The 14464-nt window shown below is 47.5% G+C and overlaps 1 protein-coding gene across 4 annotated transcripts in view; it reads right to left on the bottom strand.

Annotated features, from left to right (window-relative positions):
* Positions 1-1163: 1163 nt before the first annotated feature.
* The window catches only part of NPRL3 (NPR3 like, GATOR1 complex subunit), a gene marked incomplete at both ends in the record, with an annotated part of 38842 nt that continues 25541 nt past the window's right edge, over positions 1164-14464 (bottom strand). For all 4 annotated transcript variants that reach the window (XM_079542944.1, XM_079542943.1, XM_079542945.1 and 1 more), the window contains 4 exons: positions 1164-1329; positions 5151-5343; positions 6473-6662; positions 13961-14090. In XM_079542944.1, the coding sequence (XP_079399070.1) occupies positions 1164-1329; positions 5151-5343; positions 6473-6662; positions 13961-14090 (679 nt within the window). The remainder of the gene's footprint in view (positions 1330-5150; positions 5344-6472; positions 6663-13960; positions 14091-14464) is intronic.

Below are 14464 nucleotides of genomic sequence, written 5' to 3'. Positions count from 1 at the left end.
CCAGGGAAGATCTCCCCACCCTCCTCGGGTACAGAGCTGTGCAGACACCCTGGGCTCTCTCTTGGTCTTCCCTTCCTGAACAGAGCAGCAATTGCCAGTGCAGCTGCTTTGGCTAGGCAGCCCAGCCCTGTTCCACCATCATAGCTGGCTTAAGTTCATGATGCAGCCAGAAAGAGTGGCAGCTGTCTGTGCTGCTGCCTCTTGTTGTAGCCTTGGCATAGCTGAATGAAGATTGCTGGACCAGATCAGGAAGCAGAGCCATGTACATCCCTGTACCTTGTTCTTCATCCGGACAGCTTTAGTGCACGCCAGCTCCCTAATCTGCTTCCCTGCAACCACAGTGGGACAGAGCAACGAAACAGGCCCCAGAGGGCCAAGCATGACTGCCATTAATCTGCAGCTTTGAGGAACTGATACAATGCTGCACCTGCAGCACAGCCAGCCAGGTTCAGTCCTCCTCAGAACCAACCAAATTCCTCCCATCACAATTTAAAACAGACCTGCAGATCAGCTAACAAATGGGCTGCCTTGCGACAGCAGTGCCCCTACAGACATTCTGTAATAAGGGTCCTGGGGAGAGGAAAGCTGTAACAAGGCAAGCAAATCATTTTCATTCACAAACCTGTTTACTTGTGATGCTTTGCATTCCTATTTATGTCCCCATTGCTTCCAGATAACAGTGGTCAGACAGAATTAATTCCTCAGTACCCAGGATCATTCCCCTAAGAGCCAGGCCAGCTTCACTCTGCCCTTAAGCAGAGGGCAAGCAGTGAGGACAGGCTGCTCATGAGCAGTGCCCACTGCTCAGTGGTGGTGGAGAGCAGGGAAAGCAGCTCTGGTGCGAAGCATCCACCCACACGTCAGTAACACTCCAGTAAAAGTCGTGGACCACTCTCACCCATCTCAACAGCCCCAGTGAAGGAGCAGTCCCAGGGAAGGTCTGCGAGACAGCAGCTCCTGTGCTGTGAGTGTGGCACGGCACAAATCCCGGCTGGGAAGGAGCACGCAGCCCCTCACACAGAACTGAGCTGTCGCACGGGGAGGTGTGAAATGGAGGCACAGCAGCAGAGAGCCTGCTGTACGCCGTGTGCTGAGAAGGAACTGGACTCATCTCTTTTAGGCAACTTGCAGAATATCAAGAGCGCGGCAGTTTCCACTAGCAGTCATTTCAAGAGGGACTGAAAAACCGAAATGACCGGGTCCTCGTGGCTGGTGACCACCAGCACGCTGCGGAACTTGTCGAACAGCATCAGCAGCTGCGAGCGCCGCATGTTCTCGTTGTACATGATCTCCTCCAAGTGGTGTCGGCCTCTGAAGTAGTGAAGCAGCCTGCAGGAAGGAGAGCAAGGCAGGCGTGGGCCAAAAGCAATTGCATACAGCAAGAACTGGTACTGTCACCCTCGTGCTCCTCTCCAATTGGACACCAACCTGGAGGCATTCGGGTTGTGTCCTTTATTTAGGTGCAAAGTGAAATGAATGAAATCTGCTCATAGCTCAGCCATGCCTCGCACACAGAATTCCCCTGGAAAAGCAGCACAGGGACCATTACCCACCAAATTCTCATCTCCTGAAGTACCCAATTCCCATCACGCTCACTTGGCTTCACAGCAGCTCTCTGGATGGATGCCCTGCTCCCATGCTGGCCTGATTGGTAACAAGAAAACACAACCCTGGGGTCTTGCAAAGGTACCACAAGGTCTCTTAGCCTGCTGCATTTGCTGAGATTGTCAGTAATTCTAAAAGAAGAGTTAAAGCTAAAAGGATATTTTTGCCCACAGCAGTCCATTACATGGTTGGTATTGGCAGGCAAGCCCTGAGGTTGGATGAGTCTGGGGGTGGGGGGAGAGGCTGCAGCAGGGAGATGGAAATTTTAGGCACAGGCGCCCCAGGGAAGCTCTGGGCGTAACAGAGGCCCAAAAGAAATCCTAAACACTGACTCTAAGCCCGAGCCATGATGACTACTGAAATCCCCCAGTCCCCTCTGGTCAGTACAGCCTTCCCCTTGGTGGGCACCAACCTGTCACACAGACAGAAGCCCCGGCCCTTCCTCTCCTACTTTGCATCACTGCTCAATAAGTGACTTTAAAGGAGATTTGAAAAGCACGGTGCTCTCTCTGCTCTACGAAGCTGCTCAGGTGACTGTTCCCTGGCACAACCATCTGTGCAAATGATCACAGCCTGGTTTTCAGCAGTCACACGGACCATGGAGGGGTTTTCCAATAAGTACATCCACCCTACATTCAGAAAGAGTCTGGATTTGTAGCGGGTGAAGATGAAATAGTTTCCATTCCAATAAAAGCTAGAGAGGATATTAAAGAACACAAAAATGCTGCTGGAAGACACCCCAGAGCCCAGCCCAGGCTACTGCTCCAGCCGGACTGCTGCCAGCACTGGAGAACTTCAGCCTTTTTTTCACCTTGTTGGGCAGTGAATATTTATGGGACCCAAACGAGGCATAAGATGGAAGTTTTTAGGGCAGCAATTTCTTTTGGGGCCTTCTGAAGCTGCACAAATACATCTGCTGACAGATGGGTGCCTCCAGATTCAGATGCAGTGATGGAAGATTATTCCTTTCCATTGCTCAGCACTGTTCTCCCCTCTCTGACTTACAAGAGCTGCTCTATGATCAGCAGTGTAGTGGTACAGCAGTTCCCTAAACTACTTCACATTAAAAAAAAAAAACCAACAACAAAACCAACTATTTCACCTTAGTAATTCAAATAACATTAGCTTGTCTGGCCAAGGAGACCTTCTCTTCCACCAGCACTGCTTGAAGATGGAGCACAACTGTCCACAGCTTGATGTCACCTCTGAATATTCCTCCATGGAGCAAAGGACTCCTGTTTCTCAACTAAGAGCAATAAAGAAAATTCACAGAGTGGCTCTATGCCCATGGCTCGGGAGAGAAGCCACGAGTGAGGCCTCAACCTGTCTACAAAAGCACTGGTTGACGTGCAGTGAGGAACACTTTGTGCTCGTAACTGAAGATCTGGTTCAAAAAGAACCTGTGGCTTTCTCAAGTTGATTCTGGAAGGACGTGCCCCCCTCTTCCAGCAGCAGCTATGGAAACATCTTGGCTTTGAATTCTGGTTCAACGCTGTGAGGGTTAATGCAGCCAACGCTGGAGCCAAGCTCCCATTTTCCTCATTTCCCCCTTAAGGTTTCTGCTTGCAAACACTGCTGTGCATAGCAATGGACAGACACAAGTCCCTTCTGTGCCATCTGTTTAATGAATACCAGGAGTTCAGAGGCATAGGCACGCAAAAATGTATCAGGCTGAACTTTACTGCCTTGCTGAAAATAGACCATCCCTTTGTGCACACAAAACTATACTTGGAAGGTCAGTTGCAGTGTATTTAGTGCACTAACTACGCATTTATAGCAGGAATTTGTTCAGGGAGGCAGCTGATCCAGCACAGCTATTTGCCGTAGCACAGCCCTCATTAGGTGCTGCTCCTGAAGACGAAGCAGAAAGCAGAGCTGATGCAGTAACGTTTGCTGGGGTAATGAGGAGGATCAGCTCATTCACTGCAGCAGCTTCTCTGCAATTATTTACACTCTCATTAAGAGCCACAGGTTTACCCAGACACTCACTTCAGATGCTTCACAGCACAACACGAGAGAAAGTACGTACAGAACCACCAAGTTACACTGCCTCATAAAGTCACAAGCAACCAGAGCATCTTGCATTACCATTTCTATTTTTACACTCCAGCATCCTACCCGCAGGGCTGCTTTGTTTATTCTACCTTCTCTCTTCCTCACTGTTGACTTAAGAGTAAGTTACAGTCATCAGTTCAATCTACAGCGGAATGGAAATTCAGGCTGCAGATGCCTGGGATGGCTCTGCTAAAGAACCTGGTGCATGGGCAATCTGCAAAGCAAACATCATCATGGCAGCTGCCTGCTTACTGAGCCAATTTGCTGAAGAAGCTGAAGTCATTTTTGGCATCTGCAATTCAAAAGCTTTCACGCTGCTGTTTCACCCAGATGAAGAGGTGACGGGGAAGCAATCATGAGATCCTTTCCTCTCTCCAGGATAATTAACAATCTGCGGTCCATTAAACCAGCCCGGTGTCCCCACAGAGTTTATTTAAAATAACACCGGGTATGATTTTTTTTTTCCTTCCCTTTTTCATAGGTTTTGTAACCACTTCTCCAGTAATGAAGAAAAACATTTCAAAGTTCTCAAGTGGTCCAAGTGTTGCCACTCAAGCAGAGAATATCCTCTGAACAGTTTACAGAAGGTGGAGGAGACGCCTACCCAGCAGCACCGCAGAGCTCTGCACAAACACCTGAGCTGAGCTGCAAAGCAGGAGGAGCAGAGCAGGCTGCAGGGGATTCCACCTGCATTTCTAAAGATCAGGGAAAGCTGCAGATCTCACCCCTGGTTGTTTTCTGCTCTGTGAGTAAGTCAGCCAGTGAAAGAAGCGTTCCAGTGATGCCACTGTGTTTTGAAATGCTTAGCAAAGAGATTCCCCCACTTTTTTCTCAGCTGTTAGGAAGTCATTCTGCTTTTCACAACGTGCAGAGCCACATCTTGCTTATTTTAAGTGTTGAAATTTGTTGCTGCACAACAAGACTTTAAGCTACAGAGCTAACTAACCCACTCACACGAGCAGCTCTCAGCTAAACAGGCTTGGAAGTCTTTGCAGGCTGTTCTGTGGAAGGGCTGAGGCTGACTTACCTCTGGTGCTTTTTTCCTTTGTCTCCTATTTGTATGTAGATTACAAACCTTAAAATAAATAACAGCTGTCTTGGGAATACTAACAGACACAAAATGACAGCACCAGCACGACTAGGTCTTTGCTTTGGATGCTTAGAATTATGTTCTCAAGCGAGGCAGTTATGTCTACCTGTGTGAACACAGCAAAACTGGAAGGCAAAAAGTGAAGGCCCTCTTGTCTGACCAGATGTCCTGACGCTCATTCACCATCCAGAACTCTGTTAACAAGTGTTCTTGTGACACATACATTAGTTTTTGTTCAAAAGTGCTGTGTGTATATGAAATAGGTACATGAAACAAACTCAAAATGATTGATCTTCCAAAATCCCAAGCTGATGGTATTTGATAAGAGCCCACACCCATCTGTCCATAAAACAGCAAGGATAGGGAAAAAAGGTCACCCTCTGCACTCCCCATTTCCTACCTTGCAAACATGCGAAGATCTTCTGGGTTTTGGGCAGCAGGGACATTGAGAATAGCTTCCCGCTCGTGTTCCAACAAGCTTGCCAGGAGATTCTCTGTCATCCTTTTATTCAGGGGTGAGTCCCCGCCAGGTATCAACTCAGCACTGGAATTATCCATGCTGGGACTTGTCAGAGTCATGTCATCACTGCTAGCTACCAGGGGAAGAGAAGAGACACAGAATTTCTATGTTGCTCAGCATAATGAAGTACAGATTATCATTTCAGGCCATATCCATGCAGGCTTTCCAAACAGTCCCCTCAGATTTGTAGGACCAAGAAAGTGGGTCTGGAAACACTACGTGTAACTGCAATTTGTGATATGACAATGTAGGGATTTTCTCAATGGGAAAGTAAAGTGTTTCAACAACACCATCAATTGATGTGGAAAACTCTACTTCTGGAGACTATAAACAGTCCATAAAATATTTGAAGAGAAAATTCCCAGCCAGCTCTGCTGGAACACCATGAAGTGGTAACACAAAAAGCCTAACAACACAGAAGATGGAAGCATGCAGAAATCAAGGCCAAGAAGCAATATCCTCTTGTGAGTGAGCCAAAACAAGCAGATCGCAGACTTATCAGACTCGTGTTCCAAGAGTTCTGCCCTAATTCACGAGCTGCGTAAAGCTGCAGGTTGCACAGAGAATCTCTCCCACTATCCAACCTCAGTGTTGTTTGGCATTCTGAGAACACTGCTCAGAACAGCATGACATAACCACATCCTGGGGTTTCAGCATGGTATCTCATATGCCCTCTTGAAAATGTGCTTTCCTGGAATCACCCTGATGAACGGCACTGAGGAGATTGAAGAGCCCAGGGAAAGAGAAATCAGCCATTTGTGAGACTGACAGCCCTGCACTTCCTTAGGGCAGCTCTGCGGCCCACAGAAACAAATTCTGCTTATAGCACATCCTCACAATGCTATTCCTCTCCTGCTAACCAGAATCCATGCAGCACCAGCAGTGCAGGCAGAGGACCACTGCTGTTACTCTTCAGTTACTGCAAGGAAGTAGGAAGTTCCCTGTCTGAAACACACTGAAGCGCCTCCAATAAATACTAAAATTTTTGACATGACCAAATGAGATCTCAGCAAATTACAAAGAACTACCTGAAGCACTTCAGACATCCACCAATGCCCAGCTCTGCGTTGAACAGTGGCTGGTTAGCAAGCACCCAGTAACGACAAGCTATCTTAATGCTACGACCTGTCACCCTCGGCACTGCTAAAAGGAGGGCTAGAAGTGGGCTGCAGTATGAACAGCAGAGCAAAGTTGGCTCGTACTTGGAGAACCAAAGCTAAGAGCATTGGGGGTGCTTAAACTTCGGCCTCCCACTCTGGCGGTGAAGGGCATGTCTTCATCCTGGGCACGGAACTCCTCCTCGTTTGGGGGCACCATCAGACAGACGTAGGTGTGGAGCTGAATGAGGAGTCGGTGTTGGAGCATCCATATCACCATTTGAATGAGCTGAGTCTGCAGAGTGAGAAATGAGGGATTGAGCTCCGTGAGAGAAAAAGCAATGCTCAGAGCCTAAGAAATCACAAGGAGAAATGCTTTCCAAGACTCAGAACGGTTTCGCATGTTCTCTGAACCATTATTTTGTGCTTCCCATCACAAGAAGGTGACCAAGCACACATGTCCATCACACCAAAGCCTCCACGGATGCTTTGCCTGTAATCAGACCTTTAATGACCAACACATCTTTATGCAGCACTAACCAACTCAGCCAGCGTCCTCACACCAACCAACCCTGCAGCCAAGAAGAGCTTCAGCACCCACTGTGTTTCAGCAGAGCCCTCAGCACACGATGCCAGCCGTATGAACACAGCCACACTTCACACTGCAGTCATACAAACCCACATGTTTGGTCCCCTACCAACAAAACAGTTCAGAAGGTGCTAAATAAGAGATAATCGTCCTTTCCAGAGATGGAAGAGATAAGAAACGAATCACCCAGGTGCACATCTCAATGGCCAAGGCGCTGGGATCAGTTTGGGGGCCCATGACAGTCAGAAATCCCCACAGGGTTCACCCAAAGCAGTCACATTAAAGCCCAGGTTCTCCCAGGAAAACAGGGAGAAGGCAGGGAGGAGGGACAGGGCTGGATATACTGTGATATACTGTCACCCATTTGCTCAACACCTCTCTGCCATATGAGGGCAGGCCGAAGGCACCTCGCTTTCCATGGTATGGATGGGCAAGACTGAGAGTGGCAAGAGATGAGACTCATGTTAAACCAACATGCAGAACACCTCTATATTGCTGAACAACTCCACAGAGCCCCAAAAGTGATGCTGAAAGCACAGGGTGGGATGAGGGAGAGGCATCTGTAGGTTCTTGGCATGGCCTCTCTTCAGGAGTTTCAGAGGAGCATTCAAAAGCCATCATCGTGTCTGAATTTCTGCACAAAAAGCCTTTTCATTTCAGTGCAGGCAACCCTTCCCGTAGCTAACAGCTCTGAACACACTGAATCACTGACAAAAGCTGTTTGGGGATTTCATAGCAACCAGTGCTGTTTTGGTGAGAGACACGCAGAATGAGCTCAGGCAGAGAAGGAAGCTTTAGCTCCACTGCATTAATCATCAGGAGAACAGCCAAATCTCAATAAAAGCCCCAAACTGAAGTTCATCAGCCCACATCATTTTCCTTTTTCCATAAGTCATTTAATTTTCAATTTCTCCTTTGCTGTCGAATCACAAAAGAAACATCTCCTGCCTGCAGATAAGCCCACACCCCCTTTCCAGGGATTACTACTTTCTGAGCCGAACGGATTTTAATCTTAAATCTGGGATCACCTTCAAACACTTATTTTCCAGAGAAGGTATAATTCATTTTCTACATTTAAAAGAGAACGTACAGCAGAGGAAAGTTGGCACGAGATAACAAGGACGTTTGCATATCATCCTGCTAACATCTGAAATCAGCCTGGAGGAAAGACGAGGCCGAGTGCTCGAAACCTTCCAGATGCAGGAAAAGATGCCCCATATGTTTCATGTAAATTTCTGACCTGCTGGCATGCGGTGACGTCCCACCAGCTGGTGTCACAACAAATCAAAAGGGGTCTGACACTTCATGGGACAAATCACTGCAATTCAAGGAGACAGCTTTGCTAATGCAGTCTGCTGCCCGTTCTTCTGGACACAAACACAGAATTTACAACCATGCTCCATCTGCTTCTCTCGAGCTTTGATGGACCTCTCAGACAGGTGTGTAGGAGGGCAGGTTTCCCCATACCACCTGCATTGCTGTCTGTTGGTTTATCTCCACTCTTGGGCTCAGTCCATTCGACTTGCTGGTCTCTTTCTTGAAGCCAAAAAGAGCTGAGAGTAACTCTGCAGGGCAGGGCATGCTCCACCCCACAGCTGCCCCATGAGACATCAGCACTGCAGGAAGCCACAGCCCTGCGAGGCCAAAATGGAAATACAAAAGGAGACCCATTTCACTGTTCAATTCAACACTCAATTTCATCCACCCCCTCCCTCTCCCCATGCTGCCTCTCTCCAGTCTGGGCTGAGGGGCTCCCATCTGGCACCAATGGGACTTTCCCACTGGAACGGCTCAGCCACCCCATTCCTCACCCCTGCAGTGGCACAGCAGCACACGTTGTGAGGCATGACACAACGCAGGGCACTGCCAACCATACACTGCTTTGTGCTTACTGGCCAAAGCAGAGAAGATGGGCACTCTTATATCAGCTCGTCTGGGCAGGGAGAGCCCCTGTCCTGAAGGGGCAGGATCCAGCACTCGTTGTTTTTGTCCCTCTGGGAGTCAAGGGGAGCTTTTGTAAAACTGTTCAGTGTGTGTTAAATAAAGTGCATTTCTTACAAAGATTCTTTAAAGCTGTTTCTTTCCCAGGCCTAAAAAGCTAAATGCCCAGAAAATGGGGACTGGATCCAGGCTGGATGTGGCTCTGGGCAGCCTGGTCTGGTGGTTGGTGACCCTGCACATAGCAGGGGGGTTGAAACAAGATGATCACTGAGGTTCTTTTAAACCCAGGCCATTCTGTGATTCTATAATTCTACGACTGGCAACATGCTCAGGAAAGGGAAGAGAGAACAGCAGCATGGAATCACTCAGATCTCAGCCTGCTGTTCCTCTCTGCATGAAGATGCACTCTTAGTTAAAGCACGGCTCACTTTGCTGCTGAAGGACGAGTGCCTCTCCTCCAGCTGAGCTGTAGATGAGACACACACTGTCCACAGTCTGACTTGAGAACGGCAGTGCTTTGGGTCAGTAACACAGCACCTCCACTGGTGTACGTGTTGAAACACACTGAGCTCTTTTATCATTCAAAATACTCCATTTTACCAAAAACTAAAGCTATTAAAAGTTCTCCCTGTTTTGCACAGACAGCCCCTATTAATGCAGAATATTATTGTGTAATATTGCCACGTTAATCATTATGTGACAGCTCTGAATTCCACCAAATCAGCTTAACTGTTCTCTCTATTTAGACTTGGAACACCCTATTTTTAAACTTGCCACATGAGAAACCCTGATTTTATACACAACCCCAAATCTTACTTCCATACTTCTGCCACCAAAAGCTCCTGTGACTCTTAACACCTTCCAGACATCCACTCAGCATTTGCATGCAGCTCTCCTCCCACTCCCATCCTCTGGCACGCACTATTTTCCACTGTGCTGCTACACAAAGCACAGCACGTTTTCCATGTACAGCAAAGGCCTCATCTGCTGCAGCCTTACTCCAGCACTGTGGCCAGACTTAGGAAATCAAAGCTGAAAAAGCATTTGTTTTGTGTTCACTGGCTGCCGTTGTACTTTCCCACCTGTTTTTTGGCCACAGTTACCCCAGCCCCATGAAGGGTTAGTCAGCTACAATAAGCATATGCACTGTGACAGCGAGCTGCTGCAGCAAAGGGGATGCAGGGACAAAATGGGATGTCGAATTCACACGAGTACACTCCTGCCTGAGGGGTGGAGAGATCCCCTCTGCATCTAATGCTACAGCACCAGCTGTTGTGCTTCTGAGTGCTTGCACAGCCACACACACACTGTCCACAGTTCCCTTCAGCAATGCTCCTTGCATGGTGGTGACACCTGTATATTCAAGCAGTGATTGCTGCACTCTGAAGTGCATACAGTGACCTGAGCAGTGCTGCTCTGCCACACACTGCAAGAATATCCCCCAAAAAGGCACGGGGCCAGGCTGCCATGGAAGGTGTTCTCTACACACAGGCACACGTATTCTTCATAAAAACTGAACCATTTATTCTGTATGCAATCTGTGCACGCGGTGCCTCCCTGTCACCCACCTCTTTTGAGGAAGGGCATCTACAAACGTACCACCTGGTTTAGACTATATTCAGATCCATTTCTGAAAAGGGAATTTGAATTATACCTTCAGTGAAATCTGCAGTCTTAGATAAGCTGAAAATGGACCTAAGCTCAAAGCTCAGAGCTCCCTGATTCTTTTAACTAATGCTGCTATAATGATAAAAGTAATCGTGGCTTATCAGCAAGGAAGGGAACAAGAAGCTGGTAATTCTACAAGCAATCCTGTGCAAATTGGAGGGCCAGATTCTCAGCAGCAAAGCTTGTCATAGTCTTTAGAAATCACTTTGTTCTAAGGCAGGAGAAAACAGAGTGACCCTAAACAGGAAGGTGAGTGCCAGAAGTTTTTTAACCTGCTTGCTGAGACCCTTTGCTTCTGTACATAACCTCAAACCTTCTTGATCAAGACAATGGCAGGTCCAGGCAGCTAACACTGCCCACAGACTACACAGATGTGCAGCCAAATTCTTCCCAATAACAAAAATACATGATACCAATGCTGTTCTAGCTACAAATGCAAAGCACATCACTATATGGACTGCTGTGGGGAAAGCTAACTCCAACCCAGCCAGACCTGGAACACCATTCCAGCAAAACCATTCCAGATTTGTTCCCAACCACAGAACTCCATTCTGTGCAATCTGCTGTGCAATCTGCTGTGCAATCACCAATGCTGTGCCACACAAGGGAGAGGAGAGACTGGGATAAGAGCCCAGAGTCATGGGCAGCAGAAGAAAGACAGCCTTCTTGGGGTCAGGATTGAGGAGATTCAAATTGCTTTTATTCCAGAAAAAAACACTACGAGGGATTATGAGTTTCCCCTGCCATGTCAGCTCATGAGACCCAGTACCAGCAGTATGGGATACATGGGCTGCTGGTCAGGACACAGTCCCAGGTGTGGGGCTTGCTGGAATTCCATGTAACACTTCTCAGTGCTGCTAACAGGCAACTCACCACTGTGAAAAAAGGGAAGTCACATCTGCTTTCCTCACTCTCATCCCCAGCTGCAGAAGTGCCTCCCTCATTCAGCACCGGCCCTGGAGCTGCAGATCCTCCCCTGAGTGAATTCCACCTGCTAACCTGGCAAAGAACTAGAGTGGCTGAAATGAGTTGCATGAATAGAATCGAGCTGGACAGCAGCCAGAGCTCCAGCACAAAGGGAAGAGGGAAGGGAGGAAGGCATGTGCACATACTGAGTGGAAAGGGAAAAGAGGGCCCCTTCCCCCTCTCAGCAGCACCAAGCTTTCATTAGACCAGCTAAGCTGCAGTCACAGGCTCAGTGCAATGCTGCTATCCAAGCAGGGCAGATGTAATAGAAAAAGGGAAGCTGGCTTAGAGATCTCTACACAAAGACCAACAACTTCGCAAATATGAGCACGAGACCATGGATGACAGACATAAAACCACGGCAGAGCTCAACTGCAAAGTACAGCTTGTCATCCCAGGCAAGAAAAGAGATCGAGAAGACTGGCTCCAAGAAAGCTACTGTCTCGTGCTCAGGACATGGCTGAGAGCACAGGCAGCGCTAATGGAGGCCACTGCATGGACACCTCCCCTACCTGACAGACAGATGCTCATCCAGAAGGGCACTGCAGAAGGAAGGAAGCCAATCTAAAGACAACAATCCAATGGGATGGGTGCCATGAGACCTCAACAGCTTCTGCAGACAATACAGCCCTTCCCACTGCACTGACCTTCAGAACCACAGGCAGCAGTCAGCACCATGAGTAGCACGAGGTATGGCCACCAGTCAAATTCTTCAAAGCTTTTTTGAAAAACAGGACAAAAGAAAACAAAAAACATCCACTCCTATGTACAGAGAGTAAAATTACAGTGAAAGATCCAAACTTTGTTCATTTTTTTCAAAGGCAAAGCAAACATAATTTGACAGTATTTACAGTTCAGAGTGCAGCACATTTTATTGCTGCACAGCAGAAAAAAAAAAAACAAAAAACAAAACACCCACATTTCATCAGATTAATCACTCTATCGACTAGATCTCTGTTAATTACAGTTAGCTACAATTGGAGCCTGACCACTCCTGCACAGGGGTTAGATTCATCTCATTAGGAACCAGCCTTTTAAAAAGGCTGTTTCATAATAAAACAATACTGCATAGGTAAATCAAAGCAGAGGAAGGTACTTTTTCTACATGAATGTACGATATAAAACCACCTAAAAGCTCTTTCCAGACCGTATTCCTCCAAGAACCAGCATGCTTGCCCTCATGGGAAAGAAACTAACCATGTCTCACAGCAGCCCAAGGCACGTGATGGTCTCCACACCTTGCCACAGCAGTCCCAAGTGTTCTGCAAGCACAGAGACTCACTTCCCCTTTTCTCAGCACCATCCTCATCCTCAGTGTGTGGACTCACACCACAGGGCTGAGGAAAACCCCTCGTGCTGTTGACCTTTAGAGCCCCATCAGGCAGGTGAGCACCAACCTGAAGACACTCATTCCAAAAGAACCATTTCAGCACTCCAACAGCTCTGGCAAACGTAGGCACACCTTGCTGTTTCAGGGCTTTCCCCATGGCTGCAGCAGTATGTGGCAGACGTTCGTTATGTGTTTTAAACAAAGACAACTGAGAACAACCAGAAGTGTCAATGGAAAAATACTAGAGCAAGTCATTAATCTTAAATGGGCTACTGAAAGTAAGAATGCCTCCCAAATCTACTGCAGCTACAACAGAATTAATGCTTCCATTTTCCAGACACAGATTTGTCTGTAATACAGCAAAATGCTGCCAGAACAGCAGGCACTGCTCTCCCCCACCTCCAAAGATGGCAGCTGACCAGTACATACTACTGGGATTAGAAGCTTCATAAATAATTATCTCTGATCATAATCTCTGCCAGCCTGTAATTACAACAAATTCTTCTCTCGTAATTGTGTCTGTGTGCTTAATTGATGTTAATCTTCTAGGTGTTTGAATTGTGACTAATTTCATATAAACACAGCAAGTCATCAAAGCACAAAGGCTAGCAGCATTTGGAGGCACCCCAGCGAAATCTGCCCAGGCTCCCTTTGCCACAGTAAGCCGTGCTCAAGGGTCTCATTTTCTTCACCTGGGAATGTAGCAGCGTCAGAAGGCATTGTGTTTGTTATGTTCCTGAGCCCTTTCTTACATTTCACTGGTTCCCAGAAAGGCTGCAAACCATGATCTTCAAACCATGAGCTTCTGCCCTACTAACGGTGGCAGACTACAGCAGTCCCTACTGCATCACTCCAAGAAAAGAAGAATTCTGATTTTTCTTTCAGGAATGTGCTTTCCTAACACAAATCATCCACACGGCTTCACCATGACAGTCCCCACAGCCTTTTGGTACGTGAATATGAAACAACAAATTATGTTTGGAAACGTATTAAGAGGTGAATTCTACAAGAGCAAGTTCCGAACCAGAAGCAAACCCAGTCCTCGTTGGCAGGGCAGTGACCCAGTGCCCAGCAGCTCCTGCACGCTCCCCCATCTCACCTCCTGCACGGGAGGCACGAGGGGGTTCTTGAACTCTGAGAGTGACACTGGGAGGGAGAACTTGGAGAGCATTGATGGCAGATTGTGGCCCCGGAACTGACAGGAAAATGCATCTGCCAATGGAGAGTAACTGCAAAAGAGAGGTAGAGCAGGAATCAGTTAGTTTGATATTGCTGGTCAGGATAATATCTATCCACTTCAGTATTACAGAAGTGGGAATTCCCAAATGAAACATCTAGAAACACATTAAGGGTAATTCATGGCATGTTGCTTCTTGCTTTAAGTAACCAAGCAGTGTATGCATTTTCATCCTGGCACTGCGTTCAGCTTCACTGTATTATTCAAGGTGTTGAGGAAAACCAAAAGACACAAATAAAAATCACAAAACTGTAAACCTGAGCTGTCAGTGATTCAAAGAGCAGGGACTGTACAGCTGAGAGACTACCAGAGTGGGGATGGGCAGCATGTCAGCACACCTTCAAACACACAACGTGCAGCTGCAGA

This window comes from Tetrao urogallus, assembly GCF_951394365.1.
Source record: "Tetrao urogallus genome assembly, chromosome: 15".
In the NCBI taxonomy this organism is placed as follows: domain Eukaryota; kingdom Metazoa; phylum Chordata; class Aves; order Galliformes; family Phasianidae; genus Tetrao; species Tetrao urogallus.
The sequence above is the reverse complement of the archived record's forward strand: the minus strand, read 5'-3'. Positions and strand labels throughout refer to the sequence as shown.